At 36.5% G+C, this 20,466-nt stretch overlaps 1 protein-coding gene across 1 annotated transcript in view; it reads right to left on the reverse strand.

Annotated features, from left to right (window-relative positions):
• The window catches only part of LOC135681384 (serine-protein kinase ATM), a 48,965-nt gene that overhangs the window by 23,541 nt on the left and 4,958 nt on the right, over positions 1 to 20,466 (reverse strand). The window contains exons 7-35 of the mRNA XM_065195833.2: positions 20,020 to 20,118; positions 19,692 to 19,767; positions 19,143 to 19,177; positions 18,360 to 18,465; positions 17,195 to 17,467; positions 16,553 to 16,642; positions 15,453 to 15,612; positions 14,725 to 14,888; positions 14,400 to 14,435; positions 13,710 to 13,792; positions 13,047 to 13,205; positions 12,356 to 12,428; positions 11,770 to 11,815; positions 11,195 to 11,406; positions 8,635 to 8,805; positions 8,311 to 8,468; positions 7,334 to 7,610; positions 6,748 to 6,854; positions 6,337 to 6,457; positions 5,650 to 5,940; positions 5,152 to 5,229; positions 4,679 to 4,828; positions 4,305 to 4,428; positions 3,948 to 4,118; positions 3,050 to 3,152; positions 2,397 to 2,550; positions 1,517 to 1,711; positions 808 to 994; positions 114 to 327 (exon numbers count right to left, since the gene is read on the reverse strand). Coding sequence (XP_065051905.2) covers positions 114 to 327; positions 808 to 994; positions 1,517 to 1,711; positions 2,397 to 2,550; positions 3,050 to 3,152; positions 3,948 to 4,118; positions 4,305 to 4,428; positions 4,679 to 4,828; positions 5,152 to 5,229; positions 5,650 to 5,940; positions 6,337 to 6,457; positions 6,748 to 6,854; positions 7,334 to 7,610; positions 8,311 to 8,468; positions 8,635 to 8,805; positions 11,195 to 11,406; positions 11,770 to 11,815; positions 12,356 to 12,428; positions 13,047 to 13,205; positions 13,710 to 13,792; positions 14,400 to 14,435; positions 14,725 to 14,888; positions 15,453 to 15,612; positions 16,553 to 16,642; positions 17,195 to 17,467; positions 18,360 to 18,465; positions 19,143 to 19,177; positions 19,692 to 19,767; positions 20,020 to 20,118 — 4,113 coding nt within the window. The remainder of the gene's footprint in view (positions 1 to 113; positions 328 to 807; positions 995 to 1,516; positions 1,712 to 2,396; positions 2,551 to 3,049; positions 3,153 to 3,947; positions 4,119 to 4,304; positions 4,429 to 4,678; positions 4,829 to 5,151; positions 5,230 to 5,649; positions 5,941 to 6,336; positions 6,458 to 6,747; positions 6,855 to 7,333; positions 7,611 to 8,310; positions 8,469 to 8,634; positions 8,806 to 11,194; positions 11,407 to 11,769; positions 11,816 to 12,355; positions 12,429 to 13,046; positions 13,206 to 13,709; positions 13,793 to 14,399; positions 14,436 to 14,724; positions 14,889 to 15,452; positions 15,613 to 16,552; positions 16,643 to 17,194; positions 17,468 to 18,359; positions 18,466 to 19,142; positions 19,178 to 19,691; positions 19,768 to 20,019; positions 20,119 to 20,466) is intronic.

Genomic DNA, 20,466 nt, shown 5'->3' on the forward strand with positions numbered 1-20,466 from the left:
AGAAGACCTGCAATTCATTTTCTTGCGTTTATATGGAACTTGCAAAATTTTTTAACATATTTTCATAGATGGGTGGAAGAAGAAAAATTTTAAGCATAAATTACATAGCTTACCTTTGAATGTCACACCAGATTTCCGTATACATAACTGCAGCGAAATGTGAACAGCATTCTGAGGCTACTTGCGCTAAATCTAAGTACCTGATGTCCAGCCAGAAATTATTATCCCACTTTGTGTTTACCTGTCTGGCATTTGGAGATGGTTTGTCCTGATCTCTTAGGTAGTTCACCACGTCGATTAACAACCTTGCAGCCTTCGCTTTCTCATCTAAAGAACAGAACTAGCTAAGAGAATGCAAGGCATGGAGTTACCTAGCATTAGAATAGGAAACATTTGACAGAATAGTGACACTAAAGCTAATGCAAATAGCTCATTGAATGGGCTTTTCATTGTATATGTTCAATAGTACGGTTACATTGCATCTTGAGACCAACAGCAACTCAAATGAACATAGGGTTAACAATGGACAGGCGACATGTGAAATATTTTCATAATGGCATTGTGAAGTTCTGGCACAGACAAGTCAAATATTTCTGAAAATAATTACTTTGGCCTAAAATGGGTTGATATTCGTCTACCTCCAATAAACATTCCGTAATGCGCAAACATCATCAAGAAATTACACTATTTATTACATATTTGATTAGTATATGAATTATATGCCTATCAAAATTTGCGAAAAAGAAATTACATCGTTTCAGCAAAGAGGAAAAAAATATCAAAAGGCGCTTGATAAAAACTACATACCGATATTTGAAACTTGTTTTTGCGAATTAGGCCCTTGGCTATGAGAAGGATTTGGGGTATTGCGCTTTGATAGATAGATGGACAGAAACCGATTGAAAAGCGAAGACAGCGTTGAATTGATTTCATTGCTACAATTTGCCAGGATGTTATGTACGAGGAACGGTAGCAGCAACTCAGCAAAGTTTGCCTGGAAATTTGACGAGATTTATTCTAAATTAACGTTAAATTCATGAAATGCATCAAAATATCATTGCTGTTAGAGAAAAGGAACTGAATGGATCATTGGGAAGAATAATAATAATGAAATATATGTAAATGAACCAGCAAAATGCCTCAACGATATTGATAAATTACATTGATAAATTACGGTGAACTTGGGTGAGTTATCGATACAGAGATTCTTTTGATCCAAAATACGATTCCATAAGATCTAGCCCTACACTCTTTTACTTTGAATTCTTCAGATACTTCAGTCAAAACATATTGGTGCAGCCAGTTTGAAAACCTTTTAAATATGAAAGTTTGACTTACTTTTAAATAGCTTCACAACAAAAATGAGTGATACAAGCTGCTTTGAAGAGGTTCAGCAAGCTTAAAAGCAGCTACCTACACGGAAACGGCACAAAATAACGCATTTCTCGATAATTCTGATTCCCTGCAAAGGCTTTGCTAAATTCGATCATAAATTTGTTTTACGGAATAAACTCACATTTAGTTTGCACACTGGTGCAACTTTCTGGAAAATGTCATCCTCCACTGCCCCTGAGCTAGCAAGCCTGAACGCGAGCTCCTTCACCCAGTCATTAAAAGGCATCAGGTCAGGTTCCCATAAATCTGCCCCTCCAACATGAGCAATGAAATTGTTTACTGTTGGTGTAGATTGAGGCTGGGAATTCTGAGATCCCTGCAAAAAAATTATGTTGGAGGCTGCAAATTTAGGAGGAGGAGGAGGAGGAGGAGGAGGAGGCATTATGTTATGCTGCAAAAAAAATCTGAAAACTGAAATGAACTTTGCAGTGAAAGTGAACTCTGCCAAGATCGGATACTAGTGTTTCATCTGCTTGTAGCAAGACTGGTTTCGTATTTGAATGATGAAAATTAATAGAATATCAGTGTTATTTGCACTCACTTGAGGCAAATGTGAGCACTAAGAAGTTGATAAACTTTATAATTTGAAATAATAAGGGATAATAATGTGAAAACGAACGAACACAACTAGATGGAAAATAACTCATGGAACGCAGGATAAAGATTAGAACCTACAAAACATTGCTGCACCGTAAAACTCTTTAATTAAGCCCGCTTTCTTTTAATCCTTCTTTTCGTATGCTCCCCGTTTATTGCCACTACCTTCCCAAGTAAAAGAATACTACTTTATTTGATGTTGAAGCCTGCATAAACTCTGGGTTTAAGATTGGCAACATTCTATCTGTTTAATAAAAAAATTTGCAATATCCATGGCAACCCTGCAGAATTCATCTGATGGCATAACAAAAACGAACTACAAACAAATCGTATGCGAAATGACATCAAAATATTTGTAAACAAAGACTGGGAGTTTTATTGATATGCAGCATCTTCTCGCGCACCTTTTTGATTTTCATCGGCTTAAACGGCTCACAGTACAAGAAAAACTTGGGTTTTTCTCCTTTGCCAAGGTCAAAGATATTCAAATGCTGGATTCCGCTGTTGGTATGAAGTGCGTCTTTTAAGGCAACTGCAGCTGCTGCAACAACCTCAGTGCTACAAAAAAAGAAAATCACGCTGAGAATTTACAGGAGACTGCAAATTTGCTTGCAAATAATGAGAAGCTAGTTTTGCGTGCGAATTGTTTTCTTAGTTGCAGGGATTCACGAATGAACTGAAACAGTTTATCAATACCTGCTTTACTCAATATTTGAACATACTTTATTCGATGTCTCAATATTTCAGCTAAGCTATCTTTCTGTTGCATAAGCCAGGTTGGACAATATTCTTTTTTAAATGCTATAAACAAATTTGTGTTTTATATTTTAGGGAACAAAAATACAAGGAACCATCATCTGAAAGCAGAATCTCAGAGAAACTAATAAAAACTTTTATCGTAAAGAACAAATTCCATTCCAAATTGTCAGGGAAAAATTCCCGGCTCAGGGCAATCAGCTGCTCTTATACGCTGTGAAAATTAAATCATTCGTTGCCATCAGAGCATAAAATAAAACAATAGTTAAAGAATATACGTAGGTGATCACATGTAGTATACCTTTCGTCGGTCAATAGGGAATTAAGTCTGTCAAAAACAATATGGTATCGATAGGCCGATTTGTTGGAGCCGAAATATTCTTGGTCTTCGGCCGTAACGCTACCTGGGAAAGGAAAAGATCATAGCAACTTAATATAAAGAGTTTTATTGAGTTAAATGATTGAACTTTATTTTTGAGTTTAGTTACCCGCTGAGGCTTCTTATCATAAAAAGATTACAGAAAGTGACAAGATAGACAGCTATTTATAATTAAAATAACATTTAATGTCTTAAGATAATTTAGGATGATATGTACCTTGATTGAATTTTATCAATTGAAATCATTTTACTGACGCTAGCATGTGATCGATCCGAGCACAAAGTGGAACATTTCATCCGACGAAGATAGTATGAAAACTTGACTACTTGCGAGGAAGATAGTGATGGCAATTCATATGCAGCGACATTGAACTTTGATTTAATTTGGCAAAATAACTATAGCTTAAGCGCTACTTAAGACAGGCTATTTATGAAGAAAAATACAATTTACAATAAAAAACCTAAATTTGGATAAAATATCTTACATAAAATGTAAAATTTTGACAGCTATAGATCTTATTGAGTGTAATTAACATCTGAAGACAGTCTGATTTTTTCAATTCTGTTGACAGTGGCTTCCATACCCCATAATTTCATGCCTTGTAAGTTTTAAAATACAGGTACATACAAAACGAAGCATTTAAATTGAGGAGAGGCAGTTGAATATTCACAAGTCAAAATCAGCCAAAGCAAAAAATTCAACATGATTTGTCTATGCCTAAAAATACTTGAAAGCTAATGAGCTGCATAAAGTACCTGAAGAAAAAGCGGAACATTAAAAAAAAAAGGCTACCATATCTGCCTTTGATTTTTAAGTTACCTTTAGAAGACGGGAGAGCTAAAGCATGGAAATCCACAGGACCAATTTCACCAATACACTGTGCAATACTAATTCGTAAATTTCTGCTTGTTTCGTCTTCTTCTGACTGTTCACAAGTCAATGCCAACTCAAGCAGGCATGAAACAACAGCTAGAACAGTTTTGCTGCCATCTAGAATTTGATGATTAGAATTATCGTCGAATTAGAACTATAAGATAAAATTTTAAAGCTCTTTTAAAGATATAATATGGTGCACATTAAGTGCGAGATCCCATGAAAATGTACTCAATTTGTTTTTGTTTGCAGTAGACAAGAAAGGGTACTGTACAGATGCAACGATAAACAAATCTTGCATACCTTTGTTTGTCTCGATGAATCTTTGAACAAGGTATCTGTCTTTTTCCAGCACTTGAAGTAAATTTTTCACTGCCTCGTTTGATATCAAACCTTGTTCATACAATGTCTTGAAATCTTCAAAAATCTATTTGAAAAGCCAAAAAATATTTATGTATTAAAAACACACGCTATGTGAGAATACATACTGAAAATATTCAGGAATAAAAAGCACTTCTTTAGAAAATCAACAAGCATCGGTCCATTACGAAACGAGTAAATAAAAAGTGTAAAAATCTAGGATTTTTCTAAACCAAAAACGCCACAGCAAACTAAGCCTACCAGATCAACAAGACAAGAAATTCAATTTTTGTAACACAAAAGTAGAATAAACTCACATTCCTCGTGTAATGCTCTTCTTTAAGGCATTCAAGTCTCTTTGACAGAGGTCCAAATTTAAGTGTGTCTGGAAACGGAGGCAAGTTGACCAGGGCATCTTTAAGCAGTTCGCTGTTATCCAGAACAATGAACCGTAGAAACTGCAAGGCCTAGAGAGTATGAATTGCAAGACAATTATCGAATAGAAATAAATCCTCTTGTAGTCAATTATTACTTAAAACAACATTATTTGGCGGGAATGTTTACGCGCAATCACAGAAATTAATGAGAGTATCAAACCTATATAAAAAATTTATACAATAGAAAATTTATGAAGTATACAATGTTGACTGGTCTGCTACATATTGCTCATCCTTTATAGGCACAGCTGTACATGTTTTGGAATGTAGAGCAAAATGGCTCCCGTTTTAAGAAACTATAGGGTTAAAATGGTGAATGATATAACATTTTAGGCTAGATTTTTTGCAGTCACCTTTCGCCCTTTTTCATCCTCATGTTTGGCATATTTTGTAAAAGTGTTAACAATCTTGAAAACATGGCATCCAAGTTCCTTTGAAAAGAAATATAGAAATATACAATTGAATTTTGTCTTTTCCATGCATCGAAACAAAGGCAATATTTCGCTTTAAAGCAAAATTCGGTAGCATATTCTTCTATAGGAGGAGAAAGTACAAAGAAAGAGGAAGAATGGGTTCAGGAATTCAAGCAATCGATGAAGAAACCTCTTAAAGGAAGGTTCAAGCTAGTTTATTACTTAGCAAAATTCCATTACTTAGTAGATAACACTTTTTGAACAGAAACAACTATCGTTGGCCAGTTTTTTGTACCATTTTGAACGTCTCATTTCATCAAATATATCTTACGAATGGAAAACTAGCATTTGCTGGATGTTGTTATAAGCATTTGAATGAAATGGTCTTGTCCTTTGCTAGTGAATACTGGAAGAAAACCGGAAGAAGATTTTTAATACCTGAGAAAAAGAAGCAATACTAGCTTCAGTCAGTTTTCGCAGAATCTGGTAGACGCAAAGAAAGAAGGTATCGCCACGACCATTTTGAAAGTGCCAATTGAGCCAATGGCAGCATCTGCAAATGACGTCACGGATAATGTAAGCCCACTTTGGTCCCAGTCTACCTTGCAGTTCGTCAACTATGAGCAAGACCAGTAAACGATAAGCACATAGGATTCGGACTTTTTCCCGTTCAGATTTTGCATCTGTGATATTTGTAGCCAGAGCAAGAAGGATTTTCTGACAGCTGTCCTGGAAAAATAATTGTATCTTGGTCTTTCTTTATTTTATTTTCAATGATAGATATTTAATGAAGGAGAACTTTTCAGCCAAAATTGTGACTTTCAAGAGGCCTCCCCATGATGTGCCTTTTCACAGATGCCCCTAAAAATCTACAAAGATGCCACTTTGTCTTGTCTATAATGGGGGATCTAAAGGGCAAACTTTTACTTCAACAAAAGAGAATTAATCTATGACTTGTTTGTTGTAACTATTCTGATTTATTTTTCACAAATAACCTCAAAGCAATGTAAAAATGCATTTAAATCTGATCAACGCCAGGCCAATTAATGGGATCCAAATATATCTAAAGAGCTTTCAAGAGAATATTGCTAAAGCAATGCAAACAGATATTAAAGGACCCCGTACCTTCTTCAATGAGAGCACTTGCAATATTGATTTACTTTGATGACAGTTTGCAAGATATTCCAGGGTTCCTCTGATCGCGTAAGATGTGAAATGGGGTGGATTGGGTGCAGCGTCGGTATCCCTTTGAATAAATGAAAGAACTTCAAGAATAAAAAAATCAATTATCTATGGGGGCAATTCTATGGGGTAAATGGGTTCTTTATGGGTAATATAGATTTCCAAATTACACGGCATTTTCCCGCCTTTGGGCCCAACTTTTCAAAAGTTCACCTACGAGAAAAACTAAAAAGCAAATAAACTTGAACACCTTACATTTGCCAATTTAAGCAAAAGAGATGCGTCATAGCATCAATGATAAAAAGCAAACATTCTTTGAAATACGCGACAGCAGTGGAATTTCATTCACCTCACCTCATGAACTGAGAAGCATCAGAACTCTCCGAAGGAGGGTCAAACATTCGAAGAAGAAGCTCGATAACAATGTCATCAAATCTTTGAAGAAGGAGTTTGTCGATCACCTGAAACGGGGGAATCGAGTCCAGTAAAAATGATTAAGGTAACAAAAAGAATTCGAAGGATTTAAATATTTTTCACGTTAGGGAGTCGCACACATATTCACTTTTTTATCCACCATTGATTAATTGTCACTTATATTCAAATTGTTACTGCAATTGGAAAAGTTTCCAAAGCCCATCTTCGAGAATGATACCAAGAACTATTCAACGACAACATTGCAAAAAAAGAGGATATTTGTTCTAGGCTCATAGCACTGTAGACACCGGTACCCATTTGCTGGTGAGTTGCCAGAAGACAAGCAGGCGAACCTTGAGCCTTGCCTAGATTCGAGCTGGCAACTTCAATTCAGCGCTGAAGTCGAGTGTTTTAATCACGTGGCCATTTCACAACTGTAATTAACTCAGCTATAATAAATGCGATACCTAAAAATTATGAGAACCTAACAAACAAACAGAACGTTATAAATTTATTGCGTCAATACCTGTTTTGTAAGGCAATTCTCCAGAAATTCGTATGCAAGTTTAGCTTTTTTCCTCTCAGCCTCCATTTCCTGAATTTTTGCTTTTTCTTCATCACCGGACTGCATTCGTTTGCTTTGACAGGCAAAAAACGGCAAAGAAAACACAACAATGCGATCAAAATTTTCAATAACCAAATCAATCCATCGTTCATGTAATCCGAGAGTTTCCTTTAGTTTCTCGAATGTGTTTTCGTCTCGGTAGAACATCAGGTAAGAAACAATTTCACGAGAAAATGACCTGAAAGAGAACGATCTAAGTGGCAAGCCCTACAACAGTAATCGATGGGGATGTTTTTCGTCGTATGACTTTCTATCCACCGTTTACGACGCAAGTATACAATGAAACACTGCTTGAATAAATGGCGGGAACGAACAAGCGGTCAGCAAAATCAGAGAAACCAAGATGACTTGAATGCATTCACATTGAATTTGAATTGCAATTATTAATGAAAAAAAACCAAAGAAAACCTATATTAGTGTCGTATCCACACTATGGGGTTTTAGATTTTCCTTCTAGAGCGTTTCATAACCAACTTTTTAAATCACAACTCTTGAATCAGTCTTTTCTAGGGGCTATTGGTTGCTTGGGCTCATCAATCAGTCTATTTTGAGCCCAAGCAACCAGTAGCTCCTAGCAATTTCATGGGCAACTAGTGGCTTGCTTAAGAGCGTAAATCAAGACACTGGAACTTCCCCAAACAGTGAAAGATTACAGAAAACAGATTACCAAGCCAAAAGAGCGTCTACAGTAAAAAAAATTAAATTTCAACATTTTTGATTATGTTAATATCATTCCTACTAAATGGATAATGCCACAACTGAAAAGCTCCAGAATGAGAAAAATGGCATTCAAAAACGATGTCATGGCGTCCATATTCAAATTGACTTTCAACTGTAAAACGACTTTTACAAAAACTTTTCGTATAAATCGGTTTTACCTCAGAAATTCAGAAGCTTCCATATGAACAACGCTGCTTGGGAACTCGACGATGGGGAATCCCCTTTTCATCCAGTCATTGCAGAGAAAGCCAAGATGGTCTTTCAAATACAGTTTTGGATCTTTGAAGCCTTTCTCTGCAGCAATCTCTCTAAAAACCTATAGAAAACGAAAGAATAAATGAGTTTAACGAGCTAAGCATCAAATTATCTAAAAGGGGTAAGCCTAGCATAGCCCTCTCAATAACTCAATATAAAGTTAGATCATACCTTTGAATAGGCATACTTTCCATATAGACATACCTCTATATTCAAGCAAGACATACCTTTCCTACCAACTTTAGATCAAGATATCGCTCCTTGTAATCGTGAAATAGCAACGATATTGCCTTCTTCTCGCACACTGAACTTGAATAAGCAACCTTCTTAAGAATGTACAAGAGTGTGGCCGCTCGATTCGCCCCAGCGTCTTCAGCTTCCTGCTCCGTGACGTCATCCTGAAAAAAGATGAAAATCAATAGATTCCACAACAACAAAAAAGATTAAAAATGCACACAAATCTACACTTCTTTTCCTTGAAAAACTGACTTAATTTAAAATAGCCATCTATATATGGAACATGCATACAAGTCATAGAAAACGTGATGACAAGTTCAAACAATTTAAAACGAGTTAAATAAAAATGCTGCAATACAAACACCATAACGAAAAATGATAATGATAAGGAGTCCATGGATATGTACATGGAAAATTCAGCTGGAAATGAACTGGAGAAGGCAGCTGCAAAGGAGCTGGAGGGTGCAGCTGCAAAAGGGTTGGAGGGTGCAGCTGCAAAAGAGCTGGAGGGTGCAGCTGCAAAAGAGCTGGAAGATGCAGCTGCAAAAGAGCTGGAAGATGCAGCTGCAAAAGAGCTGGAAGATGCAGCTGCAAAGGAGCTGGAGGGTGCAGCTGCAAAGGGGTTGGAGGGTGCAGCTGCAAAAGAGCTGGAGGATGCAGCTGCAAAAGAGCTGGAAGATACAGCTGCAAAAGAGCTGGAAGATGCAGCTGCAAAAGAGCTGGAAGATACAGCTGCAAAAGAGCTGGAAGATGCAGCTGCAAAGGAGCTGGAGGGTGCAGCTGCAAAAGGTTTGGAGGGTGCAGCTGCAAAAGAGCTGGAAGATACAGCTGCAAAAGAGCTGGAAGATGCAGCTGCAAAGGAGCTGGAGGGTGCAGCTGCAAAAGGGTTGGAGGGTGCAGCTGCAAAAGAGCTGGAGGATGCAGCTGCAAAAGAGCTGGAAGATGCAGCTGCAAAAGAGCTGGAAGATGCAGCTGCAAAAGAGCTGGAGGATGCAGCTACAAAAGAGCTGGAGGATGCAGCTGCAAAAGAGCTGGAGGATGCAGCTGCAAAAGAGCTGGAAGATGCAGCTGCAAAAGAGCTAGAAGATGCAGCTGCAAAAGAGCTGGAGGGTGCAGCTGCAAAGGAGCTGAAGGATGCAGCTGCAAAAGGGCTGGAGGGGGCAGCTGCAAGAGAGCTGGAGGATGCAGCTGCAAAAGAGCTGGAGGGTGCAGCTGCAAAAGGGTTGGAGGGTGCAGCTGCAAAAGAGCTGGAGGATGCAGCTGCAAAAGAGCTGGAGGATGCAGCTGCAAAAGAGCTGGAAGATGCAGCTGCAAAAGAGCTGGAGGATGCAGCTGCAAAAGAGCTGGAGGATGCAGCTGCAAAAGAGCTGGAAGATGCAGCTGCAAAAGAGCTGGAAGATGCAGCTGCAAAAGAGCTGGAAGATGCAGCTGCAAAGGAGCTGGAGGGTGCAGCTGCAAAAGGGTTGGAGGGTGCAGCTGCAAAAGAGCTGGAGGGTGCAGCTGCAAAAGAGCTGGAAGATGCAGCTGCAAAAGAGCTGGAAGATGCAGCTGCAAAAGAGCTGGAAGATGCAGCTGCAAAGGAGCTGGAGGGTGCAGCTGCAAAAGGGTTGGAGGGTGCAGCTGCAAAAGAGCTGGAGGATGCAGCTGCAAAAGAGCTGGAAGATACAGCTGCAAAAGAGCTGGAAGATGCAGCTGCAAAAGAGCTGGAAGATACAGCTGCAAAAGAGCTGGAAGATGCAGCTGCAAAGGAGCTGGAGGGTGCAGCTGCAAAAGGTTTGGAGGGTGCAGCTGCAAAAGAGCTGGAAGATACAGCTGCAAAAGAGCTGGAAGATGCAGCTGCAAAGGAGCTGGAGGGTGCAGCTGCAAAAGGGTTGGAGGGTGCAGCTGCAAAAGAGCTGGAGGATGCAGCTGCAAAAGAGCTGGAAGATGCAGCTGCAAAAGAGCTGGAAGATGCAGCTGCAAAAGAGCTGGAGGATGCAGCTACAAAAGAGCTGGAGGATGCAGCTGCAAAAGAGCTGGAGGATGCAGCTGCAAAAGAGCTGGAAGATGCAGCTGCAAAAGAGCTAGAAGATGCAGCTGCAAAAGAGCTGGAGGGTGCAGCTGCAAAGGAGCTGAAGGATGCAGCTGCAAAAGGGCTGGAGGGGGCAGCTGCAAGAGAGCTGGAGGATGCAGCTGCAAAAGAGCTGGAGGGTGCAGCTGCAAAAGGGTTGGAGGGTGCAGCTGCAAAAGAGCTGGAGGATGCAGCTGCAAAAGAGCTGGAGGATGCAGCTGCAAAAGAGCTGGAAGATGCAGCTGCAAAAGAGCTGGAGGATGCAGCTGCAAAAGAGCTGGAAGATGCAGCTGCAAAGGAGCTGGAGGGTGCAACTGCAAAACAGCTGGAGGATGCAATAGGAGAAACATAAAAGGGATAATAAATGAGGGCTGCTGCAAACGAGCTTCTACACTGTTCTGAGAAAGAATTACTGAAAGCAGCCTTTGTGTAAAAGCACTCTGAAAACATTCCGCGACAAGACAGAACATTTAATTTGGTGGCTCAAACGTGATTCTGACCTTAATGATTATCAATTCAGTCAGTGCTTCTGTCACTTTCTCGTAAGCATTTAATTGTTGTGTGGTAGGCCTTGGCTTGCAGGAATCCTGTAGAAATTGGAACATAATGACCACGTGGTATGCAGCTCGCATTCGCACACAATGACTTTTATCAGAAAAAAGCTGAACCAAACAGTCTTCCAAGTTGCAGGATAACTCTTCACTCGACGATGCTATGAAAAAGAAATATTAAAGACAATAAAAAACACGAATGAAGGAAAAGTTGGGTAAATAGGTTTACAAGAATAATCAAGTGATTATAAATACAGTTCAAAAACCTTTCTTCTAAGAGATTCGTGTGCTGGTCTGAAACAGGACACTGACAAATCTATATCTTACAAAGGCTGTTAATTCACCAAAATGATTGGCTCAATTGTTGATTTTCGTGAAAACCCAATTTGGGAAATTACATCATCAAATTAACGGTAAAAATCAAGTAAGCAAGCTCTTTTCCTGAGTTAATTTACTAACATTTTGATCTCAAATAAAAAATGAACCCGATGGTTTCATTTATAGTGGGCGATCAAGGGACAAACCTTGTTTTGATCCTTCTATTTTGCTCCAGGTTCCAGCAGGATCAACCTGTGAAAGAGAATTATGGAAGAGATAGACTCGTTGTAACAACAACCAAAAAAGTTCATATATGCATTATATGAGATGGTATGCTGGTATAATGGAAGGAAAAAGAAACTATAAAATGTTAATCTATGGTTTCCTGTCCGTCAACAAATGCATAAAAAGTTAGTTCGCATTTCTTTTCTATTTTTCACTTTAAATACAACGCTTGTTTGTGCAATTAATTACTGAAAAATCGCCAAGAAACACATTTTTAGTCTGCAAAACAAGAGAGGTGCAAAATACAAATCTATTCCACTAGATGCATTATCAGAAATGGTTGCAACATAGGGTGGGTTGTTGAAGCATTCAAATTAAGTAGGATAAAATCTAAGATGAAGAGTGGATTGCTCAGAGGATTGCATCTCAAAAAAAGAAGTTGTTTTTAAATAATAATCCGAGTTGGAAAACATCATGGTGGGAAACACTTATGAAATTAGCATTTCACATGCAATACTTTCGATAGTTCTAGCCATCAGAAATTTAAAGATAATTTAAAGCAAATACCTGCATCATTTCAACCAGACATTCAAGCAACTGCAAACGCACAAGGGGTGAATATTTGTCATCTCTTTGCTTCCTAATCAAGCAATATAAAATTCAATAGGGATAAAAAACAGAAAAAATAGAAAATCCCCGCACAAAAGAGTCAAAATTTCCTTAGATTTTCCTTTAATGGTGCATATGAGAAATTCAGGATGAAAGACTCTCATATAAAGTTCTCCATAAGAAATTCAAAAAACATACTAAGAATTTTAAAACAAGAAAAAAGGCTCAAAAAAATTTATGAAAAAGATATTTATTACTTTAAAAGAATTATATACGCATTTTAGATCCGTAATGAAAGGTAACGAAATGAATGAAATGTAAAGGCAATATTGCTACCAAATCCTGAACTACTTCTTTTAATTAAAAGTATATATTTTCTTTTAGGGGGAATTATAGCATAAGCTGAAACTGAATTATAAAGAGTCATAAAATCTCTATATATTCAAGATTGGTATGAAAACTAAAAAGGAGAAGAATGCAACTATAAGTTATATAGAGATATGTGGCTCAGGTTGGGCTCCTCGACTAAAAGCAGCCAGACTTGCTTTAATCAAAAAAAATTGCTTCACACGTTGATGGCTTTACAAGAAAAAACAAGTTGCCTTAAGGGGAGGATGCAAAAAACTCGAGGAGAAAATAGATGGTGTACCAAAAGGCAGAAAGAATTCTATTGGCTATCATCCTCATTTGGCTCAACTGATCTTCATCTCGTTCATTTGATGCCTTTAAAAATGAGAGCAGTTTACGAAGCATTTGTAGGACATCCAGACACGCATCTTGGTGACTCCGGAATTCTGATATATAACGTCTGCAACAAAAAGGTAGGATTTTTAACACAAAGCAGCAAGCTAGAATGATTGAATGATCCAAACGAAGGACAGGCAGCTGGAAATGAACTCTTGATTGAAGACAATCATTGCGAACCCTTTGATAGCAACTTTAATACCGCAGCCGAGGATAAAGACCTGCTTTCTACTTGCAGGATCTCAAATTAGAATATGTCGATCCGTGTTTCATTTCCAATACATTCACGTAAAATTTCATGTTTCAACCATAGTCATCCAAAATAAAACAAATCTTAGAATATACTAGTTGCCAGCACGGAAATACACTTAAAATCTTTTGGCAGAAGAAAGGACACAAGAACTCCGTCAAACCGTCAGCCCATTTACGAGGAGAAAATGCACTTTTTTAATAAGACACAAATCTAGACAATTTATAAAAAATCCTTAAGAATCCCATCCAGGACAACTTATGATAAAAATTCCAATTTTTTTCTTAAATTCTTGTCTAGTAAAGAAAACAACTTTACCGAATGCATTCAAATACAATCTCTAAATCAGCAGGAGGGAGAGCTGCAGTTCCACTCGTCAAAATTAAAACAAGGTTCTTTAACTAAAAGAAAAGCAACGATATTAGGACTTTCTCAAAATTGGTAAAAGATACAAAAGAATCTACGAGGAAACAGTAACTCTTAACAGTCTCAGTGGCTAACCTCAGTCAAATAGTCTTTGTAGTTTATTATCATTCGTAGTCGTATATTATTCGCGTTTGTATTAATATTCGTATTAGTATCAGTCTTTGCGTTTGCTTTTTGCAACAGTATTCAGTAGTAGCATTCACATTGGTATTTGTATTCATATTCGCTTCAATATTCGTAGTAGTATTCTTATTCGTAATCGCATAGTATTAGTATTAGTATTAGTAAAAATACCAGCACTAGTGTTAGCATTAGTAATAGCATTTTCATTCATATTCGCGATCAAATTCACATTGCCATTGTGTTCGTTTTCATATTTGTATTAGTACTCGTGTTTTTATTAATATCCGCATTAGTATAAGTGCTGGTACGTTGTATTAGTTTGTATTAGTTTTCGTATTTGCATTGGTTTAGAACTAAAATATGGAGCAGTAATGAAAAGTCTTATGTGAAAATTGTTGTTGCTAATAACATTACTATACAAAACCCTGATGATTGTTATCTTGAAAAATCTCAACGTACCATCTGAAAGCACATTGTCTTGTTTGTATCAAAACTCTGAAGTAAAAGAAATAAGATAAATTTGATAGTTCTGGATTTGACTCTCCAAAGATAATTCAAGACTATACGGTTACTGCATTTGTAAACAACACAAGCTTGTAAATTCAATTCCAGATTTTTACATAGCTTTATAAGGCTGATAGCTGAGATCTACACATATTTGGTAGGTAGATAAATGGTCATTCAAGAAGTTTTGTTTCAACCGAACTGAACACAATGACAAAATGTATGCATAAAAGTCCAAGGCACGACTTTCATCAGCTTTAAGATAGAAGACGCAACTTACTTCGTCCAAGAAATCCAGCACCAAATCTTTTAAACTCTTTCCTTTAATTCGCACTACAGCTGACTGATTTTCATTGAATGCAGAATGAAACAGAAACTTGAAGGCTTCAATTCTAACAAAATCTGATCTGGAAATTGAGATGTCCTTAGCAGCGGTATGAAAACCTAAAGATATGAAAAATGCCAAAAGTTTGCATAATTTGGGCATGAAAACAATGCTGACTATGACCACGATAAAATTAACCCAGCTTATGATTCTGAAAAGCTCAATAAGTTTACACTGTGTTGCAGAGTAAGGCAGAAGTTATTGAGTCGGTCAGGAATCAAATGACCATAAAAAACTTGTAGGAAAATTTGGAGAAAACTTAAAAGATCTCTCGTTGGTTCTCTTTGAGCCAGTAGAGCAGGCATTCTGCACAAATGATGATCAGGTTTTAATAACATTATATTTCCAGCAATATCCTTTTATCAATATCAGCTTCGATGGAAAAATATCTTATCACAAAATAAAATCCTTTATTTAGAGAGTCTAAAAGATGGGGAGTCACATACAAATATGCCTTTTTTGTGCGAGTCTTTTAAAAATAGGCTGTATCATGAAATAGTTCTATCTATCAATAAAAACAGGAATGATCAAGAACTTTGTTACTTATGATTCAGTATAAGAATGTCAAAGGAAAACTTGTTTCATAACTCAAGAACTAATAGATAAATTCGAACATAACTAACCACTCGCTGAATGGAGACTTGCAGCAACTCCTTTAGCATCTACCATTCCACTACTTGTATCCATGAGATCGTCAAAATCCCCGAGTGACGTGGACGCACTGCTGCTGGAACCGAATGCACCAAAATGAAAGCGGGAGTCTTGTCCAGGTGCTTGAGGCAGCTGGAAACAAAAATTAGAACGTGCTTACAAAAAAACCACAAAACAAAATTCGACGAAAAGTGCAGAAATGAGAAGTTTCTTTATAATGACACGACGAATGGATGTATCAATGAAAAAACATTATAAGGACATTTCATTGCCAATTGACAGGTCCATGTTAGTGACCACAATCTGTATAGACAGGTCTATGTCTATATAGAGTCCAGAGAAGTATCCATCGTTTTTTCTGAAAATATCTCTAAGCACTGAAAACATTTCTAAATAAAGCAATCAGAAATCAGGTGGCCCTTAAGTTATTTTGGTGCTATTGGTTTCTCTCACGGTTGTTGACCATATGAAATGCTATATGTTCTAGGGTCTGTATAAGTATAATGATTTTTAACTGATTTGTCCTTGCGTCGAGTAGGTATGTAAAGGGTCGTCAAAATGAGAATGATGAAGATAGAACCCACAAATACAAACGGGACATCTGATAACATCGATCTAGCATTTTATTTCATATAACAAGAGAGAAAAATATGTTGTTAAGATATCTAGGTACACTAGAGTACAAAGAGATAAAATAGACCCACGTAGAGACATAGAAGGCCATTTTCGCTCCAAATAAAATTCCAAAGATATTACGAAAACGATATAGATATCAGACATGAGAACAAACAACGACCAGTACTAATAGCAGATTAGGAAGTCAGAATTTACTTTTCTTGAATTGACCAATGTCAAAAAATTTTTTGTGGTGGTCAATGTCTTTGAGAAACCGATTTCAAAAATGATGTCACTAAAAACTAAAAACAAAAAACAAAAGTAGAGGAAGACATAAAAAAGAGTACAAAATCATTTCTCAGAAAAGCCTCCTTTCAGCTGGATGAATTCCAATCTTTTGAACCAAAAATTAAGCTTCATTAAAAGGTATTTGACATAAAAAGCCTTTTTAGCATACCTTTCCAAGGACAATTTCAAAAATAATCTCTAGAAACGATTCCGGTAAAGCGATTGTCAGTTTATCAGGACGGCGGCCAGGTATATCAGTCTGCAAAGAAAATAAATAAACAAAATAATGTTTGAGCAAATTGATGAACCAAAGTTTTGCAAATGCAACATTTTGCCAATCTTTTCACGTTTGATACTCTTAGAGGAGTGCTTATAAAATTCGAGCATGTCTGTAATAATCACAAAAAAACATTTATCTACTCGGCAAAGAGAGTATCATTGTTTTGAAGTGGAGGGCGAACTTCAGGTTACATAATTAATTTATTTCTGTATAATTAACTAATCTATTTAACTAATTTAATATTTTCCTTAGGTAGGTAAATACATTTCAAGTTCAAGTAGGTAGATGTTTTTCTATTCCAAGAAAATGAATTTGGAAAATGCTAATTTTGTGTAAAATATCTCATGCTTAGGTAATTTTTTCTCTAGATAAGTAAATTATAAATATCTCCATATTAATATAATTGTTATTATCATCTCTCCAGAAAAAAAAATATTATCTCTACTAATTGGTGGCTATTGTTCATATCTATTTAAAAGAACATCCTTTGTTTGAATTGATACCAGAATGTAAGTAATATCTTTTACCTACCAAACTAATGGATTGATTTAAGAATGAAAGCAGTGACGACATAGTGATGTCACGGGCATCCTCCTCCATGCTGCCATCGCGATATAAATCTTTAATTTTGGTGGTAGCAGTGCTAAACAGGCTTCTGACGCAATCAGCTACAACTGCACAGAGCTCGTCAACAGAGCTATCAAAGCATGCCAGCAGCAATGCGTAGACATCAAGAAATAGTGTCGCATATTTGATACAGATGTTCAGCCAGCTGTGCAGATGATTATTTGCCTTGCGAAAGTCCTAAAAGAAAAATGTCACTGCAGTTTATTTTTTTTTAATTCGCTTATATTAAAACCAATATCCTTACAAGTTGATAATTCATCATTTCTTTAGTGCCTTGCAACCAAAATTTGTCAATATGATAGTCTTTAATTGATACATTTACCCAACTGCAAAATTGGAAAATATGTCAAATTTATTTAGTATTTGCGGTTTGGTTTTGCAGCATCCTGTAGTTTGAAAATAAATCATGACAGAAAAGCTTGTTTGATATTCCATACCATTGAGCATCACGCTGAGAGTGTTCTTGTGATATAGTGAGCAATGAGATAGTTTGAAAAAGGAGGAATACACATATTGATATGTACAGGAGGTTTAAAAGGAAACCGGCCGTAGGATAAACAACGAAAGTTATAACGCGGGTATAAAACGAAGAAATGAGTGCCTCTGAACCGATGATTCAAAGACGATCCAAAATACAAAGAAAATATATTTCAGCTTTCATGATCGTGAATGTCTGTGAAAATAACACTTTGACAGTGACAAGAGGTAGACCAAAAAATAGACAATTCTTGCATTGCCGAAATCACCGAAAATGAAACGATTGCAACATTGGTATTTTTAATTTAAGTCAGTTTAAGACAGCTTCATTTGTCAATCTTTTCATCAGTTCACTTGGTATTTTGGGAACTCCTCCAGCTCATTCATCGACATGTGTGACTCTTTGTCCATTGATCAACAACAGAAATGCTATTAACATACTATATATTATGTTGTATATATTCTTTTTTAGAATAGTTCAATACCTGTTTTTTGGAAATGGGGATCTTAATACATTCGAATGATTATTTTACAAAAAGGAATGACCCTATAAAACGTTCGATTTTTCTGGAAAGAAATTTGAAGAACAAACCTCATCTCTCATTAAGTTTATGATCGAGTCTTTGAGTTCTATTATTCTTTTGGAAATGTATTGACAAATATCTGGGAGAACAGCTGCAGCGTGGATTGTGGTGGCTCTAGAATGAGAGTAGATGTAAACAATAGAAATACACATTTGAGAAAACCTATGTTAATAGAGAGGCAAGGCAATGACGTCTTAAAAATCAAATAAGAGAATGTTCGATTTTGACCACATGTGTAGAAAGAACATGTGGAAATACCTCTAAATTTGCGAAATCAGTTAAATCTGCTACAGATTTCTAGAGATATGGCCAAAGAAAATTGAAAGTTTGAACGTGGATTACTGTTGCTTGGCTTGTTTTGATAAGTAAAAAACCTGTACTCATACGGCAATATCTCGGTAGTGGAGCGCCTAAAGTCACAAACCATGTTCAGTTATGCAGGTTGTCATACCAACATGAAACTTCGCTTTATTACCACTGTTTTGAAGGTGCTGATGTTACTCTCTCCATATTCGGGCTATCTCTCTATTCATGATCGATACCCCTTCAGTGGACTGTTCCAAATACCCCTATTTGATGGCACATTGAGTTGGGGTCTGACTCTAATTTTTAAGCGTATCAAACCTGTGAGGTGTGTTTCATGCTCGTATCACAATCTGCATGATCGATGTTATAAGAGCCCCAACCAAAAACAGTGACTTCATTCAATAGCGTGTAACCAGTTCAACATAATGCATGCTAACATAGAAGGACATTAAAAAGAATAGCAAATAAGTACAGTAGGAAAATACCGTTTCTCCTTATCATGCTTCAAGCGTTCGTTTGCCTAGAAAAATGACAAACATAAAGCATACCTGAAAATGAGATAAAACAATTTTTTCCAGCTCTTATTTGTGAATTGCTTACTCTTGGGTCCTTGAAAAATTATTTTGACTTATTTAAATTTCGCCCATTGTGGAAGAAATCATCAATTTTGTGAAATTTTGGCCTTAGTGAAAATCTTAAAAGTGAACTAAAAATTTGATCATTTACATCAAAGAGCTTTTAAAAGCTTTAAAAAGTATCTATAAAATCTGTATCTACTGAATCTATAAAAAACATGTAGAGACTGAACGGGTAGAAATGATTTAGTCATGACGATGTTGAAGATTCTTTTCGGCCTATCACTTCCAAATTGGCGTAAAAACTTAAAATAAATATCCAGACGAATTTACCAGCTGTAATTCTGAAAATCTGTGTGAAAAGTCTTGATGTAACATAATCACTTTATAAATCAAAGAATATCACATGTAAATCACTGAAAACACACCAAAGAAGGAAATATGAAAAAAACAACATACAAGATTGAAAGATGATTGCAAATAAAGTTCTCCAATTTTCTTCATAGTTTTTCCATAACTGTCTGATTCTTTGGCGCTAGAAAGGATCAGTATTTGAACGTAAAAGAAGGAAAAAGTTGAAGAAAGGCAGATTCTAGGATCCAAAATGCAGAAAAACTAAAAAATGAGAATTTTACATGGAAAATAAAAATGAAAAACAATGGATACATTGATGATTTAAAAACTACGCAGATATTCAGCGTTAAAAGGTATTCTTGAGAATAAGAAATAATTTCCACTTGAAATCCTAAGTTGCAAGTTCATAAAAAGAAACAAAAAATCTACAAACCTCATCCAATTGCTTTTTATAACGTCTGTTTTTAAAAAGGCTGAAGGATTTTTTTGAATCATCGAAAGTAACACAACAGCTGATGCCGTATTTGAGTCACTGAAAAAAGGATCTTAAATGCAAGTTGCATAATATTTCATTTACAACACCACATTTATAGCAAGATTTTGAGATGTTGGAAAGCAAAGTTTTATTTTAAGAGAATCTAAGAAAATACCAATTATGTATCGTAATGATTCAACATTCTGCTTAGGACAACTTGACTACTTTGTTTTGAATTTAAGTTGGATTATGTTTCTGCTGACCATAGCCACTAAGCGGTCTTAACACTTCTTTGAGCGATGAGGGAAAGAAGTTCAATCATTCTTGCTGAAATGTTCGAAAATGTTACATGGAGATTATAAATGAACGTTTTCACCTGAAGGCACAAAAAGAAGGAATTACTCA

Source organism: Rhopilema esculentum, chromosome 12 (assembly GCF_057945365.1).
Source record: "Rhopilema esculentum isolate cy_ngs chromosome 12, ASM5794536v1, whole genome shotgun sequence".
Classification (NCBI taxonomy): domain Eukaryota; kingdom Metazoa; phylum Cnidaria; class Scyphozoa; order Rhizostomeae; family Rhizostomatidae; genus Rhopilema; species Rhopilema esculentum.